Source organism: Clytia hemisphaerica, unplaced genomic scaffold (genome assembly GCF_902728285.1).
Source record: "Clytia hemisphaerica strain Z4C2 unplaced genomic scaffold, Clytia hemisphaerica genome assembly, whole genome shotgun sequence".
NCBI classification, from domain to species: domain Eukaryota; kingdom Metazoa; phylum Cnidaria; class Hydrozoa; order Leptothecata; family Clytiidae; genus Clytia; species Clytia hemisphaerica.
The window spans coordinates 455,424-477,845 of NW_027103744.1; the positions used below are offsets into that span (position 1 = coordinate 455,424).

Genomic DNA, 22,422 nt, shown 5'->3' on the forward strand with positions numbered 1-22,422 from the left:
TGGTTTCCTATTGTTTTTCGAGAACAATATGTCCCGAAGCGTAACTGTTAGAACTCATTCTCTTTTGCGCATAAACAACATTTTTTACGCATAAATTATGCCATTTGGGTTTTTCTTAGAGAGTGTTGCTTGCTTTACAGTAAAATTTAGGGGGTTTTCCTAAGTAATCAAATAGCAAATAATATGTCCATCTGTCAAGGGTTTCCTCTGTTTTCACTGGGAGAAAGAATTAGGAGTTTTCACTGATTACAAGAGGAGATATTCATACTTGAATATAACACTTCAGTTTTCGAGGTATTTCGTATTCTCCAGCACATATCTTCTTAACTACAAAGGGCTACAAAAAGGCTATAGGATATATTGTTAACAATGATAAAAGGTACCTTCCCTCCAAATTTTAATGTTCAGCCATTTGGCTATCCAAAGTTACAGTATTTTTCGTCAGTAATTTTTTTCTTTATTTTTTTTGCATAATTAGTGATATTTTGTGAATGCAACTTTTTTTATCAATCAATCTAGCAGGCTTGTAGCATTTTTTGTTAACATGGAATTTAAGTAAGTAATTGGGAGGTTTTAATCCATAAAATTAAATGTTCTGAATACACTTAATTAAACATAAAATTGCAATATAAATCAATGAGTTACGTTTAAAACCAAGTAAAACCATCGAGAACAAACTTAAAACTTTTGCTTCATAAATTCAATTTTGCAAGAGTTTTTTGGAAGTTTTCTATATGTTATGCTTCCTGACTTTTACCATAAATCGACAAGAAGCCTTCTGTCTGACTGAAATATTTCTCTACAAACACAAAAATAACAAATTCATGGAAGAAAATTTATTCATACTTTCACGCATAATTATCTCCCCTTTCGCAAAACAATGGTATGGTTACGTCACATTTCTTATCAATCAATATTTTAACAAAAGAGAAAGAATTTTTTTATGAATGTACCACCAGTTCAACATGTACGGCTAGAACAAAAGAAAATAGCCATTGTGAGTCTTTCTTACTATCATATGTCTATGTTCAAAGTTTGGAGCAGTTAATCATAAATTTATTCCATTGGGAAATGGAAGAAATATTCCAACGGTAATAACTCATTGAGTTTTTAAGCTTTTGGGCTAAAATTTGACAGGCAGAAGCCTTTAAGCGTTCGCAATCCATTAAAGGAAGAATTATTCCATTTAGAGCAAAGGAGTTATTCCACTTTTTCGTTGGATAAATCAGTCACTAACTTCATTGAAAATTTTATTGGGCAATATTTGAGCAATTATGTTCAAGCAAGCATTTGTTCAATCTCAAAGCATCCTTAGCATTGAAAAGTTAACATTTTGTTGGAAATGGAGCATGCAGGGATTCCATATTTCACTTTTTGCATAACCCCTTATCATGGTACTCTTTTTTTATTAGTTTGGTAGAAAAGGTGTCATTTCAGAAGTATCTTTTTGTAAAGAATAATTTTACACCTCCTGATAGTAAAAAGCCTGCTTTATCCGTAGGGTAAGATATAAATTCATTTGGAGCTCTCTAGAATGAGATATTCCAAATTTACAAAAACTCACGGGTGTCACGGATGGAATGATTCATCCTGAATGACTTGCTTCATTCGAATGTTTTCATCAAATCCTTTCAAAAAGAAGGTTAGATAATCACTTGATAAAGCGTTACTTGTGATAGAGAGCCTTCTAAGATTGATATATTCCTAACTAGTTCTTGTGTTAAAAAATACGAAATAAATTACCCAGAAGCATCTTTACGTTCATGTCAAGTTATTAGCCATAATCTGAGCTTTGAATCTCATGTTTAATATTAATCCTTCTCAGCTCCTTTAGATTATTTCATTAGCATTCATTGTTAAAATTCGTTAACTTTATCTTCATATGTATTATGAGTTCATGCTAAAAATTCTTTCTTTATTGTTCGATAATCAATATTGTTAAATAATTTTGCTTCCATATAGTCCAAGTTAAATGGAATTTCAAATACTTATTGACTCTGTAAGGGTTGGAATATCATTCTAAAAACTTTCTAGGGTAACCTTGTACGATTTTCCACCAAGTTTACATGTTATAGAACACAAAATCATTTGATAAAACCTTAAAAATTTATGTTTAGCTTTAAATAACTTTTGTGACGGAATAAGCAATAAAAAAGTGCTCTTCGCTTGTATTTTTCGAAATTTAGGGATGAAGGTGTAAGGAAATCGTATTTAGAACTTTGAAATTTGTATACACGCTTTTTTTTTATAAGAATACACTTTATAAGAATGTCCATGATGAAAATGGCCAAAAAATTAAGAATATGCTAAGAATATCACCATCATGGAATTTTGAGACGTATGTACTAAATGTTAAATCTAGTCTGAATTAGGATCGTAACCTAAGAATGCTGTAAGAATATTTTAGGATGATTTTTCCAAAAAAGTTAAGAATATCCATGATGAAATCGATTTACACCATTCTTATAAAAAAAAAAGCGTGTATAACAATTTCAAATGAGAAAAACACAAAATTTGATTTTTTGGAATATCTCATCCATTGATATTTGCTCGAGGAAAAAATTTCAACAGATTTGAAATGATAATTCGCAACTTATTGGAAGTTTTCATCCCAAAATACTCAAGAATCGTGATTTTAGACTTAAAAAACCGTTTTTGACGAAAATAAGTTTTTACGTTTTTGCCAAAAGTGTAAAAAACACTGACATATACACTGGTGGCGAAATGAATAGCATGGCTTGGGCTAAGAGTCAAAATTTTCCAACTTCAAATGGTAGTTGGACACACAGCCAATCAAATTTTTTCACTGGTCACACTTTCTTGGAAAAAAACTTTGTTCATCTTAGTAAGTAAGGACAGCGCTATCAGTGGTAAAAGATGCTTGTTTATTTTCAAATTGGGCGATTAATTTTACACTTTTTGAACAAAATCTTTTGGTTTTTACATCTGAAAACACAAGTGAGGAAGACATTGTTGTTCATTATGTTTTATATACAACAGGAAAAGTAAAAAATCACTTATAAAATAGTGATTTCTCTTCTCTTTTTAAAAATAAAAGTTTCTTTTAACCTATCGCAGCGCCATCATTCAAATCAGAAAGCGAAGATAGTATACGGCAGACTTTCTGACTAAGGCTGGGCATGTTCTTACGATGTTCTTAATTTTTCGACGAATTTCAGCCTCAATGTTCTTATAAACTGGGTTCTAATAAAAAAAAACGTGTAATAGACATCAAGTGGAGTGAGTGTACGGAACATTTTTCTTTGTTGTGTGCAAAAATTACATTATCTAGAACCCAGTTCCCTTGCTCTCTTTTCTTCTTTTTTTATCTTTTGTTCGCTAATTATCTAATCAGCTGATAAACACACCTATTTTTGTAAAATACTCAAAATGAGTTTCCTTTTAAATTTGCCGGTTGTGTACTTTTCAGACGCAATTTTTGAACAATTTCTTTTGTTTGAATGAATTTACAATAGAACACCAGTTTTGCTGAAATTCCTTTCTTTTTGCATCACTGTCAACAAAATAGTTTAAGGTCAAAAGAACTAAAGATTTGAAATTTTGAATAACCAATCAGAAATCGTTATTTTAACGACTTCTATTGTCCGTAATCAGTGTAGCATACCAAAAAACAAAATCCTCAAATTAAACGTTTTAATTGAAATTCGAACACAAAATTTGCCCTTGCCTATTGTTCTGAATAATTAGCCCATTGTCTTTGAATATAAGAATAGAAAAGAAGCAATTTGTGTTATTTTGCGGCTAACTTTCATCGTGTTCAGACCTGTAAAAAAAATCTAGTGGGCCGGTCAGCGGTGTATTTTTGTCAGCGGCTAAAAATTGTTTTGAAAGCATGTTTTTCATGAATAATTGAAGAGTGTTTGTGTTTTGCTAATTGGTCAAATTTGTGGTAAATTTTGTTTTGGAAGTGTTGTTATTTTCGGCTGTAGAAATCTCGCTGACGTCGGCAATTTTACTCACGCTCAACCAAGATATCTTTTTACGAAATTAGTGCGTGGTGTATGGTAGCGCAAGTTTTTCGTATTCGTCTTTCAGTATGTATTTCTATCCTGACTTGATGTTGATATTGTTCAATGAGTAGCATTTAGTTTTTATTTGGTTTCTTTTAAAAATATACATTATATGTAAACAAATATCCAAAACAAGGGTCTGTTAATTTTCTTTTCATTTTTTAAGCGTGCAGATGAGTGAAGAGAGATGGGTTCTATAAAAGTGGGTGGAAGGTGATTTTTTGCGTAAGATCGGGCCATTCCCAGTCTTTTTTTTTTGTTTGATTAATTTTGTTTGCATTTAACAATAGTTTGAAGATAAACAATGCTTTGCACGTGTGCACTTATTTTCGGTCTTACTATTCACCGGAATTAGCCAGAATGAACCAGAGCCACCTGAGTCACCCAGAGCCATCCAGAGCCATCCAGAGCCAGCCAGAGCCAGCCAGAGCCAGCCGGAGCCAGCCATCGGCCAATCAGATTAAAGTTTCTGTGTTCAGCTTCACGCGGTTAATTTGCCTTGTAATTTTTCAAATTTAGTGAGACCAGGGATATACCTAGCCAGTGCCTTCCCACAAACCAAATTTTTTCTTTGTTTTATGGTCAGTTACACTTTGAAGCGTTTGTCGAAAGTTATCGCGCTACGATGGAGGGTGACGTCGATACCGTGCGGAGTGGATAAAGGCGGGAAAACACGGAACTCTAAAATGAATACTGGAATGGACAATCGAATAGGATTTCTTGATGGAGAGGTTAAGCGTCGATGTCAAATCTAGTCTTAATTTTAGAGTTCGGTGCATAAAATCAAAACAAAAGAATCCTCGGGATCGGAATGAAGTTTTGATGAGCTAAATTTTGATATAATACACCCCTTTATAACGAAAGAAGCAGAAAAAGTTTCAAAAGTCTTCAAGCAGCTCCAATTTCAATTGTATAGTCAACAGCCTCCTAATTTAGAAAGGTAATCCCTATTTTTCAAAACGTTTTCTTCCTTGCAGAAAAACAACTTAAATCATAGAAAACTCTGAACAACACCCAGTCTTTGAAACAGGGATGTAAAATAATGAGGATTCCAAGACTAATATTTGATGGAAAAAAAGTCGATCTCGTTTAATTTTAAGATTCAGAGGTACATTGATAGAAAAATATCTTTGTTACATCATTATATAGTACTAAGACTAAGTTCTAAAGTTGTAAATAAGAATGCAAAATCTTAATGTAAATATAAAGAAAAGTTAGATAAAATAACAAAATTTAAGGAGATTCCTTTTCCACAATTCAAAGCAAAACCTCCAATTTTTACTGGCTATCTAATTCTAGTTTCCAAAGTTGAGAAATTTCGAAATTTGAAAGTTTTTAATCTAAAGAGCTCAGGAATTCAAAATGAGTTAGCAGCCTTAACTCTGATTATACAGGACAAAACTCTTCACATAAAAATTTAGAAACATTTTGTCATTGTATCAACTGCAGCGCATAAATTTAGAGCAAAATCATAAAAAATAGTATCTATTTTTGACAATTTTCAAGATCTGTCAATGTCACTGGTGCAGAGAGAGAGCTGCAGAAAGTCATTTCCATGCCCAGCAACATTCATTAAATTCTTCAGAATCGAATACAATCACGTTTCACTTTACTGTCAATCATATGTCAATTAACTTTCCACCATTTTATTCCTGGAAAATTTTCAAACAAGCGATCAGAGACCACATCCAACAGCCAATAAAAACAATAACAAACAAACAGTTCTTCTTTCCACTGGAATAAGTGAGGATAAATTTTTCCAGGTTTCAAGCCATAACCAAAAGATATTCGTTGCCATCCCAAAGCATACCAAAAGTCCAAACCAAGTTCGTATTCGATCATCATCTATTATTAGCTAGGATCCAGTTCTAAGAAATGATTTGATAATTTTCATTCACCATGTTTACAGTTAGTCTCTGAGATTCTTCAATCCTGTTATGGAAATAACCCAACAACTCTGCTGTTGTTGATGTAATAATAAAATTTCCATCTTCTTTCTCCTCCTTCCACAGATTCAGCTTATACTGCTTCTTTATTCGATTCGTTTCTTTTCAAAAAAGTTTCATCACTTTTCAAAACAAAATAAATTCTCTCAAACAATTTTCAATATTCGAATCCCAAAATTCGAAAGTTCGAAAATCTATTTGAACTTTACCGCTCGAAGCAATGCAATGACTTCTTAAAAATCGGGAAAAGGCACAAGCGATGGAGTGCAGCTTGCCCAAAGTCACGGCAAATGCACCACGCCGAAGAGAAAATCTTGGACGGACTTTCCCGTCCAAGAACATTCGATTCCACGGCAAAAAGTAACAGACGTTAAATCGCGATAAAAAAGCGGTTTTCGTCTAACAGGCTAGGATATACCTCGATGAAAACATTGTAGCGGCACATTCGTCTGCGTAGTTCCTTTTCAAAGTTGTAGACGTTTTAAAAATAGGAGAATATGGATGAAATTCTGGCTTTTTTGAAAGGAAAGGTTAGTGTTAACACATTTCACACAAGCTAATATCTTCAATTACAGTATTCAGTTTGTGTCTTTGTCCAAATCTTTCCTTCTTTAAAAAGAAAATAACTGTCTGCTCCCCCTCCCTTCTGTCAGTCTGTCCAGTAGTCAGTCTGGTGTGTGTGCCCTTGCCCTTCTAAGCCATATTTTTTTATATGTTCATATCTTCTGTATCTTCAATTAAAAATTTAAAACACCCCCTTCCTAATGTTGGAAGAATGTAAAGCGTTATTGATATTTTGGAATTCTATTCTATGATTTTTTCATAGATTATTGGTTAGTGTAATCATAATGCAATTCTGCCATTATTCATTTTGAATAGAATTCCACAATGTCATTATCACTTAACATTTTTTAATAAATCCTATCCATTATTTTGGCTGTTGACAACATTAGGGCTACTTACTGTAATCGATTCGACGATAATGCAATTCTGCCATTATTCGTTTTGAATAGAATTCCACAATGTCATTATCACTTAACATTTTTTAATAAATTCTATCCAATATTTTGGCTGTTGACAACATTAGGGCTACTTACTGTAATCGATTCAACGATCGAAACACCATCATACTGTCTGTTGGTTTTGTTCGGTGTCAAAAGTTATTCCTCTGCTTTGGCCCTCAACAAACATTTTTGTGTCTGGTGTGTGTCCGGTGTGAGAGATTTTGGAACTTTTATACACCAGACACTTCTGTTTCTATAAAATAATACCCACCGGACTTTGTCCAATGGTGTCCGGTGTAGTGATTGTCCGGTGGTAAAAAGTATTCACAACTAAAAAAACAAAAAGCATCAAAGAAATTTGATCCATAATGGTGGAATCAGGTGGAATTGCTGATTTCAGTCAATTTTTCTTTTATCTTGGTGGTCCAGTTTCAAATGAATTTTGGGAAACAGCGGCACTAAGCTATTTTGACAGTTTTAATGCACCTGGAAATATAGCCTTTCTAATTTAATTTCAGAAAAAATCCCAGGAACATTTTTTTTTTATATTTCTGGCAATTTTGGCTATTTACTTTCCGCTTTGTCGGTATTTTGACAGAATTCCCCTAGTAACGCCTTAGTTACGGGGTATAAGAGCCTACTGAAAGCCTTTTCCAGTTGGCTATAAGCCGGATTGAAGCCTTAAATAAAATTCTGAGCAATTTGGAAAATGTATAATCATCACATAGGCCATATAGTTAAGGAGTTTCCCTCATTTCAGTCAATTTGGACTGGTTTACCCTAGCAACGCCTTAGTTACGAGGTATTTGAGTCTATTGGGAGCCGTTTTAACTTGGTTTTGAGCTGAATTGAATCATAAAATGAGACTCTGAGCAACTTAGATGTTTAACCATCATATATTCAAGGAATTTGCTGCATACACCATTTAGACCGATTTTCCCTAGAAACATCCTAGTTTTACAGGGTATATATAAAGCTTATCAATTTCCTTCACCAACATAATTTTTGAGCAAGTTTGAAGTTGAATTTGATGTTTTGAACAATCTTAATGTGTTTTGTCATCAAAAAACATTAAAAATAAGGACCTAAAGTATAATAGAATTAACGTATAATAAATAGTAGAAAAGTCAGCACAATGAGGAGATTAAGTATTGGTTGAAATCAGCAATTCTGCCATTATGGACATAATTTTTTTGATGTTTTTTTTTGTTTTTTTAGTTGCCTCATTGTGAGGACCTATCACTGTGTCAAATATGGTGTAATTTCTATGATGCTAATGAGGAGATATTAAGGATTTAAAAATTTGTGTATTTAACAGCCCATAACTGCTAAACTTTGGCTGTGAATTTTTCTTACCAAAGCCTATGATATATGTAAAAATAAGAAAAATTCAAGACCCCCATGATTAAACTTTTGCCTTCTCAGGGTCTCTCCTATATGCAATTGCTCTTAAGTGCTTTTAAATCCCATTCAAAACAACTCATTCATTTTTAGTTGAAATACCTTCCAATTGGGCCACTGGAAAAGTTTCTTCCTAAAGAACACCTTGGAAGGCACTCCAAAGAGTACCTGGTCGACAACTACGATGATTTAAGGATGATTAAATTGCAAGCCTCAAACATGGGGACCCATTGTCCTCCTCTTACAGTTCAACCTTTTACAACGCAGGAGTCACATGGTAATGAATCGTCTGAATTTTTGTTCTGTATTTTTCTTGCTCACTTTAGGCAGTAGTCTCATGATTTCAATTGCCTCTATTTGATCAATCCCGAAAAGTAACTGGTTGGCTCAGTGCCTAGTCATAAAGTTCACACAAATCTTTTACATACAATCATTTAATCGTTTACATACAAATCTCTATTCATTTTTAAGAATAACGATGCCTCTGAATAGCTAATGTGTAGCCCAAACCATCCCTTTGTCCACTTTTTCGGTACTTTACCTTACAGATATTTGGAACAGGAAAGGTGCTGGCCTGGTCAATGTAGGGATCACAGAAGTACCAGTCGTGGTACAGAATGTGATCCTAGATTATATGGAGGAAGATGTCCAAGAATATGAGGTAAGAAATGTTGCCAACTGTCTTTTCTAATTACTTATAAGTGGATGCAGGATAGGATTTCTGGAAACTGAAACACCGGAATAAAATAGGCCGTTAACTGAAAAACCAAAGAAATATAGGATCAACACAGTGATACTGAATTTCCATACACCCCCCCCACTTATGAGTTAAAAAAGCTTTTTACCATACCATTTTGAGTTGCTAAAACGGTTGGTGTAATTATTCTTGCATTTTTAAAGGTTAGCGTAGATAGATAATTCAGCTGTTTTCTGTTGAGGGGTTATTGTGGTTTCTTCTGGAAATAGAGTAAAATTTTTGGAATAGGTAGAATTTTATCTCCTTGTTTTTTATTTGTTTGGCTTAGATTAAATGATTAGATTTCGAAACTTCTCAAACTTCCCACAGTCGTTGTCTTGCAGCTTTTATTATATATAGAATCTTTATTTCAGCCTAATTATTATGAATTTTTGGATGAACAGAGAGAAGCAGAAGAAGAAAGAACAACAGGGGAAGAATGTGAAGGCACTATGAACTTTGAGATGAACATGTTAGTACAGATTGTATTGTGCTAGTCTGTAGTCAACCCTAGACTTGTATATTATGTGCTTGAATTTAGTAGTCTATTTGTAGTAGCCTAAATTGAGAGTCACACTTGTTTAAATTTTACAGTGTTTTAAGTTATCTATTCTACTTGCACAAAATTATATGCTAAGCATTTTTTCTTTTAAAGGTGTACTGCAGCTGATGGAAATTTTCTTAAAGATGATTTGAGGTTAGGCTAATTTAGGCACAAAATAAGGATTGCTATTATACAATCTTAGGAAATTTTATTGAAAGATGTCATTAGAATAAGATTTACAGTGTATATTAAATAATCCATGCAGAATAGGGATTGGTTACACATCTAGGTAAAGTGGAATTGGAGACCAAAGTGAAATATTGATCCTGTTATACTTTTGACTTCACCTAAAAAGTTTTGCAGCTGCTGGGTCCTAATTAGCCTGAGGCTAATTCTAATTAGCTGATATTTTTTGGAAAAGAATTTGTAAAAATCATGAACTGCTTCACATGTCTATGCACAGGTATACAACAAGTAGGGTTGTGTATTTTAACCAAAGTTCACTTTACTTCACTTCTGCTTACCATACGTCCTCTTATTCAAAATGGGAAATAATTAAAGAATTTTGGTAAAATGACTCACTAAAGCCTTAGCATTTTGATTTTCTGTCCAGATTCACCACATTTTATATTCTGAACCTTTACGTACTTTATTGCATGAAAATTTTGTGGTCGTTTTAATTTTGTGGTCCGAGAGAAAAGTGTATTTTGCGGCATTTTGATTTTGTGGTTCCGGAGCAGTAAAAGGTTAAAATAGGCCGATTTGTACTTAAAAGACTAGAAAAATACACAACTTTTATATATTTTAGATACGTAGTCGAAAAAACAGATTTTTTATGCTGACCATAAAATCCTTTTTCGCGGCATTTTAATTTCACAGTTTTTCTACCTCAACCACGAAACCGCAAAACTTTCATGCAATAAAGTAGTCCTCAGAATCTGAAACATTTTTTTCATTAATGAAACCTCTTATTTTCTATTTCTCATAGCTCATTCTTTAAATCATATGATCCAGCAAACCAGCTAACCAGTGAACCGGATGAACAACACGATGGGTAATTGTTTTATAGATTCTGCTTTTGAATATCTTCAGTATACATCTAAACCTTTACATACTTTATTGCATGAAAATTTTGCGGTCATTTTAATTTTGTGGTCCAAGAGAAAAGTGTATTTTGCGGCATTTTGATTTCGTGGTTCCGAAGCAGTAAAAGGTGAAAATAGGCCGATTTGTACTTAAAAGACTAGAAAAATACACAACTTTTATATATTTTAGATACGTAGTCGAAAAAACAGATTTTTTATGCTGACCATAAAATCGTTTTTCGCGGCATTTTAATTTCACAGTTTTTCTACCTCAACCACGAAACCGCAAAACTTTCATGCAATAAAGTAGTCCTCAGAATCTGAAACATTTTTTTCATTAATGAAACCTCTTATTTTCTATTTCTCATAGCTCATTCTTTAAATCATATGATCCAGCAAACCAGCTAACCAGTGAACCGGATGAACAACACGATGTGTAATTGTTTTATAGATTCTGTTTTTGAATATCTTAAGTATACATCTTATTGCTGCGTGTATTTTAATTTTTATTTCTTGATTTCTTTAATTTAAAAGTTCAAATAAATCTATAATATATTTTCCATCTTTCAACCCTTGTATTTAGCTGAGAAAAAATCTCAGAAACTGAAAGCCTCCACACAGGACTTTTTTATTCCCACCCGATTCTAATTTGTTTTTGAAAATATTTCCATCCCCAAGACTTTTAGAGACAGAAAAGTAGATTCATTTAAATGTAGCTTTTCACATCTTTCAAAATCGAAAAAAAATTACCATGGTGGTGGGTAACATTCAATTTGTTTCCAAGTGTTCAATAAGCTATCGATTAACATATATCTACAGAACATTTAACACAAGAATGTCCTTGAAAATTTCAACACAGTGTCAAAAAATTCCGTTGAAAGCATTTTTATTCAATTTTGGTCTTTATTTGTCCTATTTTTCAACTAAAAAAAATTGTCCTATTTACTTAACTTGTAAGTACAAAAGTTGACTGGGAGCGGAGATCCAATGAGAATTTTTCTTTTCCAAATGTTGATCTAACTGTAGGGGAAGTACCTATCCACCTTTTAAACCAACCTTTTCAATTGAGTACAGAGATGCCTTTTCATGGTTTTGTTTTTGTTTATTTATAAAAATTAAATTTGTGTTTTGAATTTTCTAGTACAAACCTGTTAGCTTTGATAAGTGACCTGGGTGGTGGCAGCATACCAATGGATCAGAATATATTGAGACCAGCCAACAGGTTAGATGCTCATATTTTAAGTTAAAGAATTAGCTTAAAGGGCTGGTAGATATTCTTATTTACTACTTTTTGTGAGATGTGGAAAAAAACTATACAACTTTTCCTAAAAGTTTTTTGTCCTATTTTTCAGCAATTCTCAGTTGGAATTTAGCTTAACAGCACTTTTCAAATCTTAAACCTTCTTGCATCTAGGGTGGGTCAAACCCCTCCACAAAACTGAAATTTTTTTGTCCAATCGACTTGAAAATTTGCTAGTGTACACCAAATCTAACTTTTTTTTTTAAACTTTAATCTCTTTGCCCCCAATTTTGCATGTGGCGGCCATCAAAAGAATTATTGATTTTCGGAACTTGAGGTCCTATAAATTAACCGTTGCCCGTTTGTTTGTTTGTTCGTTCGTTTGTTTGTTCGTTTATGAGCTTTTCTTATGAGATAAATGTTTTTTGCCAATGAAATTGTTTCTTTACAGAAACCAACCTTTTATCTTTACAGAAGATTTGAGTTTAGGTTTGAAATTTTGAGTTGCTAAAATGTTTGCTCATAAATATGGAACTGGGCCAAATTCTTAAATTAGCTATAAGCACATTGGAAAAAAATATTTAACTGGCCTGAAAAGCTTTAATTCATTCAATTTTTTTATACAGGATCACACAAAGCATTAACGAAATATCGCACAGTGAACAGACGTTACCCAGTACTATAAAAGCACCCGTTTGCAAAAAAGCACCCAGTTGCAAAAAAGCAACCAGTAGCAAAAAAGCAACCAGTAGCAGTACTAAAGAAACTTATGGCAAAACGGTGAGAAGTTTTACTTTAATATTCTGATCGATATAGTATTTGTAACTAAATGGACTTGGTTTCCTTTTCAATCATTTTTATATAATATTGCATTTCAACATTGTTTTACTTCTAATGGAGAATTTTTTTACAGTAACTAATTTTTGCGTAAAATTCTGTAATTTTTTTTCTCTAAAAATTTAAAATATCCTTTCCGTGGTGCTCGGGCTCTCAAGGGTCCTTGAGATGATTTATACAATAATTCCTTGATTCTTTCAAATGAAATTTGAATTATTTGAAGTAATTATCTTATTGAGAAATATGTTCCCCTTCCTCATGTTGCAATGTTCAGCGGATCCTTCCTATCTGAGTCTTAGAAGTCATTCTTCCTAATCCATGTCAAATGAAGTTAATGTATCATCATGTTTGACTGAAAGTTGAGCTAGCCGAGCCTGTGACTTTTGTCTTACAGTCTTTGTCCATGATTGTATCCTTATGTTTAGAAGAAGACAAGAAAGTTTACAGCCCAATATATCTTCGGCAAAATCTTTGCATCATCACCTGACAAGGATCTTTTCTTTAATGGTAGTCCATCACCACCAAAAGGTCAGTGCAATAAATCTGCAATGTTTTGTTGACAAGTTGATTTTATGTGTTTTTTTGGGTGTTGATTCTCTAAAAAGTCTAATTTTTCTATAAATCAATATTCAGCTCCTCCTAACTCTACTTCTAACTTTCAAACTTCTTTTTCACAGCGCAGCGGGGGTGCCCGCAAATGAAAAATATTCTTCTCATAAAGATGTCATTCTATTGATAATTTCATCAAATCATTTGAGTTTGCTCTATCTCCTGAAATATTAAATTTAGCTATTGACAACCTTGCCAACACCTCTAATCTTAGCCTTGAAATTAATTTTTAGGAGAAACTATGCTTTAAGATAATCGAGGGGCTAAAACTTATCACTTGTTTCTTGAACAAGCTTTTTTGCGACAAATTGGTAGGGGCCAATTACAAATACAGGGTTTTTTTCATTCTTTCAAAAATTTATGTAATTTATGTAACTCTATTGCTGTTTTAGGAAAAACAAGTGGAATATACTTAGTAGACAACAACAAGTATACTTTCGATGATATCTTGGCTGACGATAATGGAGTGTACACATACGAGGGCTCTCCAACTAATCACGTGTATTTTGAAAACGGATACTGTTACACTGCTCACAAAAACGAAAATGAAAATGGTTACTTTATCAAAAGAAGAACTGGAAAACGATATGTCGATGAGTTTGTCAATAGAGATAACGTGTATGTTTTATATCGAACTTACCGTAGACACACATTTTACAAAGGATTCACAAATGTTGTTTGTGTAGAATCAAAAATGTTGATGGTGTATCACTACGCTACTGTTTGGTCATTTATGAGTGGGAATCAGGAGAAGAAGAAAGCAATTTTACTGTGCCCTGTCATGGCAACGCAAAAACTGAAATAATGAAAGAAACTCCTTTTCTCCGAACTGAAAAAAGGATAATCAATACCATGAAAGACAACTTGAAAAATGGAGAAAGACCACAGGATATTTACATCAATAATATTGAATCGTCAGGAGGCCCTATGAATGGTACATCAGTATCTTCTTTCCCAAGGAACATGAAACAGGTATAATCAAAATAAAGATTAAAAAATATTATTTACATATACTACCATAGGACTGTTGGAAAATGAAATGGAAAATTACTGTTATTACAATATAAAAATTTCGGTCACAAACAAAGCTTTATTTTATCTTGAGTCAGGGAAAACTAGCCTTTGTCAGCGAGTATGATTTTAGGCAGAAGTTGGGAAATTTATTCTGAGGGACTGTTGGGAACCCTTATTTTAAGGTTCCTTATATGTTGACATACAAAAAAATGCTGACCTTGCAAAATTTGCTGTTTTTTTTAAGTATTCAAGCATGCGCATTTGGCTGAATCAGGAATTTCACCACTTTCGTTTTCTCTAAATCAAAACAAAAACTTGAACTTACCGAAAAGCACGTGCCTTGTCAGCTAGTACAATGGCACAACACACTTAAATTGCGGCAAGGAACCTTTAAGGATTGATTATCAATGTTTAGAAGTGATGCAAATTTATTTTCAATACTGGCAGAGCTGATTAAATAAATAGTCTTCATTTTGTGAATATACACGAAGGAGATTATTAGATCAATGGATGCTCATTATCATAAAACTGAAAATTGCCTTTTTATTCATTTACCTTACATGGTTTTTTCGATTCGTGACGTCACACAATGTTCATAAAAACCTACCTCAGGTCCAAAAATTAGCTTAATCAGAGCATTTTTAGTCAAAAAATGGCTAATTACCAGGACTCCACCTTAAGGCCCTTTAAATTAGGAAAACACAGTCCACTTTTAACCCTTTTTACGCCCAAAGACCAAAAATTATGCCAATAAAATGGCCAACATAAAAATGATTCACAAGGTAATTTTTTCCTTTTCAGATCTACAACCTTGCCCAGAAGAATAAATTTGAGACGATCGATATAAGAGATACCGAAGTAGATGATGTCACCGTAGATGAAATGCTTCAGATAGTGAAGCACATGAAGATGAACCCTGAATCCCTAATAAAAAACGTCGTCTTGACTCCAAACGAATACTTTATTACTGCATTTGATGACCAACAAATCAATGATATCAACATGTTTTGCACTACAAAGACGCGCCCCTTGGTGATGGACACAACATTTGACGTTTGCGACCTATGGCTGACAGATACAGCTTATCAAAACCTGCGATTGGTCAACTCGAAGGGCGATCACCCTTGGTTTTATGGGCCTTGTCTCCTGCATATGCAGAAGACAACTGAAACATTTGCTCGTTTTGCACTTGACATGGTTGTGTCTGGGTTGAAAAATACCCTAGGTTTTCTAGGTAAGTACTTTTTATCAAATGCTAACTACTATTCCCTTAATTGCAAAATAGCTCATTTTTTTATATCATACAGTTTTATTCATGTATTTTTTTCATTCGAATGGATTTCATTCGATTTAATGAGCTTCGAATTATGCGAGCTTTCCTTTGTTTGGTCAGATTTTGTTACAGTACAGTCTTGAGACCACTTTATTGCATGACAATTTCGCGGTCATTTTAATTTCGCTGTTTTTTTGCCGAAAATTGCATTTCGCTGTCCAAGAGAAAAAGTGTATTTTGCGGCATCTTAATTTCGCGGTTCCGAAGCTTTGAAAGATGAATTAGGCTTTTTTACGCCAAAAAGACCGAAAAAAGACATGATTTTTATGTATATTGGATACGAAGTTGAAAAAACTTTTTGTGCATTTTAATGTCGCGGTTGATCATGCCATAAAATCGTTTTTCGACCCAACCTTCCCTTTGTAATTGCTGGACCCAAATACTTGGTATATAATTTCAGCCCCATCTTTTTGAGTTTTTTTTTTTGGTTTAACCCACTCCCCCCCCCCCCTCAAAAAAAAAATTAGAGAGCTGACGCTATGATTATGGCGATTGCGACGTTTCTGGCCTATTTTCTTTTAGGTACTGATATGGAAAAGGCCATGTACGAAGGCTTTAAAATCGCTTTTCCGGAACTAAACAGTCTGCTATGTGTGAAGCATATTCGTGATGCCGATAAAAGAAAATTGTCAAAGATCGGAGGAACTGGTCACCAGAGGATTTTGCGTGACATCTATGGCTCGAATGATGGTATCACTAAAGAGCTTGGGTTGGCTTCTTCGCTAGACAAAGACGATTTTCAAGCCAAACTTTCTTCGCTGAAGGAAATCTGGGACTCGCTCACAGATGGATTTCACAATTGGTTCTCACGTAACAGAGCTTCGAAGTTTATTGAATGCGTCATAGAATCTGCTAGAGAATCGAGTGGCATTGAGGATTTGTTTTACAACAATGCGATCGAGTCTCTTCACTCTTCTCTCAAATCAAAGATATCCGAGAAGAAAAAAGTTATCGAATTGATCCCATTTATTGAAAGCCTCATTAAACGTCAACGATTGGAAGAAGAGCGAGCTATCACGAAATCAGGAGACTGGAGACTTTCACAAGAATACAAATGCTTTGAGGTAAATTATTTGTAACCAGGGGAAATCGATATTTTGATACGGGTCGAGCTACTCACAAAAAGTTTGTGGCGTTTGGAAAAAATAAAAGAGAGGTTAAGCAAATTACACTCCATACCTTTTCTTTTTTATAAGTGCTCACAAGTCGAAACTTGATAAAACCCCACTGAGGTGACATCCCTTTTTATAGGAACAGTTGAATCCCCAGGCAAAACCGTTTCAAAGACAGAACTTGCTTTAAAGCAGTGAAACGCAATGTTTAGAGACTTTTAAGCATACATGCTTCAGCATCATAATTTTTCCCAGAAAGATTATGTATTTTTTAGCACCGCCACATGGCACCCTTTTTAGGTTATCAGTTTATCTAATTTTCTTGATCTTTTTTAATGACACTAAAAAGTGACGTCTTCAAAAACAGTTAAAATTATTTTCCTATTAGATATATAAGCTTCACTTTGGGTTGAAGTTGCTGGGAAGTCCGGGTCTAAATTTCAAGATTTTTATGTTTCTGTGTTTAGATGGACAGCAGGGCTTGGTATGCCATGAAACAGCACGAAAGAGACGATCATGTGGCGCGATTTCGAAAGTACATACCAAAAACGAAAGATTTGTACAAAATATCTGGAGCGGTTGGTAGAAAGCCAGGCAGCCAGAAAAGCAGAAAACGAAATCTTAAAGAACCAGTCTTTGTTGAAGAGCGTGTATTGCCAAGTAAAATACCAAAGCTTTGTGTCAAGAAAACTGGTGACCAGTTCTCTTCACAGGTGTTGAAAGACTTCGATTTGTCTAAATAAACCCGAAGCCAGGAAGAGAAAGCCATGGTTTTGCGTCTAAAAAGCATGCACGTAAATGTTTCCAGGTAATTCATTTTTAATTTTATAGGAATGATATTGTCTCTCAAAAAATCGACATTTCGAGAATGACAATTATAATAAATCCCACCAGAAATTGATTTTTCTCCTATTCATATCATTTTCATTTCAAGTTTCGAAAAATCTTCAACTTCTTTTTTTTTTTTTGATAATATTGCACTTTTAACTCTTTTTAACCAAGGTAAACTAAACTATTTTTTACTTCTTACTTTTTTAGTTGCAATGCAGCAGAATGCATACGCAAAATCAGTAATGAAAAGGATTTGCTGATCATTCAAACATCTGGAGTGTCCGTCTGGACTGACAGCAAAAGGAAGGTACGCTCACGAACTGGAACCGTGTACGTTCACTTCAAGGAAGAATGTCTACGACAAGTTTTTCCAGATTTCTCCTACGAAAAAATTATAGTCGACGAAGAACTAGGAAAAAACTTCCAGATAATGCTATCGCGAGACTTGCAAGTTTCGGTGTTAACGTGATTTGATGTATTCGGAACTTTTTTGATAATAGTTTGTACTTTGTATTTCCATTGATATTTCTATTTCTCCTCTCCCACTTGAACGTTTTTTTTTTCATTCTCCTCAGAGCATACTAGTCTGTACTTAGCTCGATTAGACTTTGACTAATCTGTACTGAACTGAACTGAACTTATTGTTTTTGTTTGACTGAAATTAATTGAACCTTACGTTTGGCTCTCTACGGCGAGAGACAAGCTTTTACTCTACTAACGAATTTTATTCAAGGGAACTTTTCTGCCGAATGGCATATTTTTAAATTTTAGCGAAAACTTATTTTGGCGGATGACTGTGAAAGACTCCTCTTTTCTGCCTTTCCTGACTTTTCTGCTCCACCCAAAACCGCGAAAATTCCCCTTTAAGGTAGTTGTTTATCTTGATATCATATCCGTTTTCTTGTTTATATGCTGAAAAAATAGCATAGCATTTTGTAAAGCATTTTATACTACCTTAAGAAATAGTAATCTTATGATTGAATAAATTCGATTGACGTTTTTGCTTACGTTAATTTGTAATTTCCCTCATTACACCCGGTAAATTTCAAAAAAATTCGAAATTGAAGTCGAAGTTTTATCCCATATTTCCCTCAAAACCATTCTTTGCCGCGGATAGTCATGTGACTTGTGTTTTAGCCAATAGATTTTCTGGATTTCGAGGGAAAAACAAACACTGTGTTCTAACTCACTAAAATGATTTTGTTGATAAATTATTTGTTTTTATTTGAGTATGTTCGATCTCTCCCCCTCGTGTGACTTCATTCCGTGAAAAATGAGATTACTAATGGTTTAAATTAGTCTTTTCCAAGTTTTCCGGGTTTTTATTTTATTTTTTTCAAGTATACCGAGTTCTGAATTTTAAATAGCAATTTATGCAAGTGTAACCTATGGCCAAGAAAATAAGCACATCCAGCCTCAGCCAATATTTAGATGTGCTTATTAAAAAACGTGAATATACTTATTGGAATTTAAAAAAGGTTGGTTTGCCGTCACCCGACCTTAGGTCGGTCGGTCGGTCGGTCGGGAAAAAATATTATTTTTGTGATTTATAACAAATAAAACTCAAGTTTGAATTTTTTGAAGGAAAATTAGTTTTGTTATATATAGGGGATGCTCATTTTTTTTTGTCCCGCCCTTCCACCAATTTTTCTTTTTCTTGCGATCGGTCGCAGACTGGTACGTCGGTCGGGAACTAGGCACTAGTACCGCTCGCTTCGAAAGTTTTTTATTCTAAGAAGATCGCCTTAGTTGGTCGAAAAGGATTTTCAAAAAAGTAAAAAGTAACTGGGCAGGGAACTCTATCAGAAATTTGACGCTCCTGGAAAATAATAGCTGTTCTCTAGAGATAAGGTGGTTATACTATTGGAACAAAAAGAGGTCTCCAGGAAATTTGATGTGTTCTTCATAACATATTGCTGGAAAATTCCCGGAAAATTAGATGTAGTTTACTTGAATATGTGTCCTCCTGGATTTTCTGAGTAGATATTTTCTAGATTTCTAGGCTGTTCTTGGATTTCTCCTTGGTGTTCTTTTAGGATATGTTTTCTAGATTTATTCATAAAATTTCTTCTCCTGGAAAAAAAGAACAGATATTTGGAAAAATCCGATACGGTGGCTGCTGCATAACTGAGCTTAACTTAGCATAACTTGTCCTTATAAGGACAAAATGACTGATTCTGATTGGCTGATTGCTGGCTCTGGCTGGCTCTAGGTCACTCTGGCTGGCTCTGGCTGGCTCTGGGTGACTCAGGTGGCTCTGGTTCATTCTGGCTAATTCCGGCGAATAGTAATACCAACTTATTTTCTATTGTTGCTTTTATTGAGTGTTCTACTTATTTTGCAAATCAAAATGTTTTTGTGAGTGGGCGTTTTCCACACCTAGCTATAAGCAAACATTTAAATAAATAGTCGTTAAAAAGCTATTATCTTTTCTTTGTGCCTCAAGTATCTGTTTAAACAGCAATTTTTGAGCAATTTTTAAACAACTATTTTGCTAATTAATAGCTCGTTTAGCAAAAGAAACATGCCGAAAAGCTACGCAGCTAAGAAATTTTTCTGGCTTTTGACCTGAAAATTTTTACCAAATATGGTGTGGACAGAAAACGAGACGGGGGTTATGCTTAAGGGTCTTGAGAGGGGCGGTAGAATTCGTGTTTTACTGTATCACGTACAAATTTTTCTTTTTCCACATCAAATTGAAATTTGTAAACCAAATCCATTGTTATCCTTTCTGCCCTTTTCTTTTTAATACCTTTTTGAATCCCTAATGACATTAAAATACTACTTTAATATCCTTTTTCCCTCAAAATAAGCAAATATTTGAAGATAATCTCAAACATTAACGATAAAAAGAAAGTCTATTTTGTATTTTCTTATCAAAGTGTTTCCTTTTTCTCATTTTGTAGTGAACTGAAAATGGCTGAATGATGGTGATGAGAGAAAAATCAGGTGGCTATGCAAATACTTAACTTTGAAGAAAACAGTGGAATGGATTTCTTAATCAGCTGTTCCAAAGTTTACGCAAGCTAAGCAAAAGAGAGGGAAATATCGAAGAAAGCAAATAACTCATACATCAAAATGACGTAATTGGTTTCGCTTGAATTGAAATCGAATGTTGCTGGAGGCCTGGGTTCTAATGGTTGGTCGTTTGGAAAGCTTAATGATATCATGATCTCTACACATTTTATAATTATAAATGGTTGTTTAATTTGTTAGTGACGTCATTTCAAAAGACAATTAAGTAATTTTTTGTGGTGTATCATTAAGAATTTGTAAATTCTTGCAAAGAACGAACAATTTTCTTGTGGTAATTAGAGCATTCATATTTTGTGATTAAATTAATTATTGTAACGATATAAACAGAAACAATAAAATCGTAATTAAGTTGACAAAACGATATTAAATTTTTCACCTTATTTTTCTTTAATTTTAGATATTCTTCCTTTTTTTATAAGAAATATTATAGCATTATATGTTTTTGTTGACTATCTTTGAATCTTTTTTGTCTTGTCTTATTCATACATTTAATATCGTGCTAGTAAGAGTCCCTTGTACAGGCTTCTTTAGGAAAATGTTGCAAAAAATCAAAGTTTTTAAGATTATATTTAGGCTGCTCGCCGAGTTAGTCTGTCTCCAGGCTGCCTCCCGGGGTCTAGCTGTCTATATTTTTTAAAGAAGATATGAAGCAGATTTTTTTTTTTTTTTTGCTTTGTAGGTTTTACAGGCTTAAAATTATGACATTTTTTTTATACAAAATGAATGTTGTGAACTTGATGTAACTCAAGAAGGGACGGAATTCAATACAAAGAAAGAGATAATTTTTCTGTTTTGATTTCTCTTCCTTCATACCCCTCGCATGGAAAATGTAATTTTCATGTCTTTTATTAGATGGAAACTTGATTATCACTTCTTCTCAAAAAATATTTATACAAAAATCTGTCCCTAATTTGATAATATAATAAGAATTGGAATTTCTTAAACACGTGCTGAAACTGTCAAATGAACAAAATTGCTTTTCAAAAATGTTTCAAATCTGATTATATATAGATGAATGATGAGAAAAAGAGAAGATTTCTCGAAGAAAAACGATTCGAATTTCATGTGCTAATAATAATCCCTTGATGATGATTTTTGTTACTTTTTTTTACTTCCCTAAACTTCTCAATGAAATACGTAGTGAAATTTCTCCACACCCGATTTGGACGTCTTTTGAATCTCTTATCAATTTTTGATCACGTCACAAATTTCTTACTCAAGAAAAAAACATTCGAAAATTTAAAGGGAAAGAAAAGGAGGAAGTAAAAAACGTTCGAAATGTTGCAACCCTGACGAACGCATAAAAGCATGTTTATTTATCAAAATACGAATACAATTTATTGATTGTTCATGATGGTGATGAAATTGTTCAAAAACTTGGCCCATTATATTTTTTTTCTGCTAATACCCAAAAACTCCATTGCTTTTTTTGTTTTTGTTCTTTGGAGGAATGTCTACTTGAGAATTGTCAAGATGATTTTTCTGAAAAAAAAGCAGAGAAAATCATGGCGGAATGAAAAATAATTCTTATAGAAAACGTATATATAAAAGTTTTATATCTTCAAGGAATTGATTGGTGATTAGTTTTAGAGTACTGTAGAGACCGAGACCCAATATGGTACAGTATGAACAAAAGCGTCGGAAAAGTGGTCAAAATTATAAA

The 22,422-nt window shown here is 33.5% G+C and overlaps 2 protein-coding genes across 2 annotated transcripts in view; both read left to right on the forward strand.

Moving 5' to 3' along the window:
• The window catches only part of LOC136805306 (putative deoxyribonuclease TATDN3), a 44,011-nt gene extending 22,456 nt beyond the window's left edge, over window positions 1-21,555 (forward strand). The window contains exon 13 of the mRNA XM_067061891.1: window positions 20,630-21,555. The gene's annotated coding sequence lies outside the window, so the exon portion shown is untranslated. The remainder of the gene's footprint in view (window positions 1-20,629) is intronic.
• LOC136805354 (uncharacterized) lies at window positions 6,403-14,238 on the forward strand. Its single transcript, XM_067061941.1, has 9 exons — window positions 6,403-6,507; window positions 8,476-8,659; window positions 8,931-9,043; window positions 10,651-10,716; window positions 11,118-11,183; window positions 11,889-11,969; window positions 12,614-12,767; window positions 13,250-13,352; window positions 13,826-14,238. The coding sequence occupies exons 3-9, from the start codon at window positions 9,027-9,029 to the stop codon at window positions 14,236-14,238; spliced, it is 900 nt and encodes a 299-aa protein (XP_066918042.1). The 5' UTR covers window positions 6,403-6,507; window positions 8,476-8,659; window positions 8,931-9,026.
• Window positions 21,556-22,422: the final 867 nt, after the last annotated feature.

Excerpts from the sequence above, each read along its gene's own strand:
- LOC136805354 (XM_067061941.1), top strand. Across the intron at positions 11,970-12,613 it reads ATATTGAGACCAGCCAACAG|GATCACACAAAGCATTAACG; the intron begins GTTAGATGCTCA and ends TTTTTTATACAG. Across the intron at positions 13,353-13,825 it reads TAGTCCATCACCACCAAAAG|GAAAAACAAGTGGAATATAC; the intron begins GTCAGTGCAATA and ends TTGCTGTTTTAG.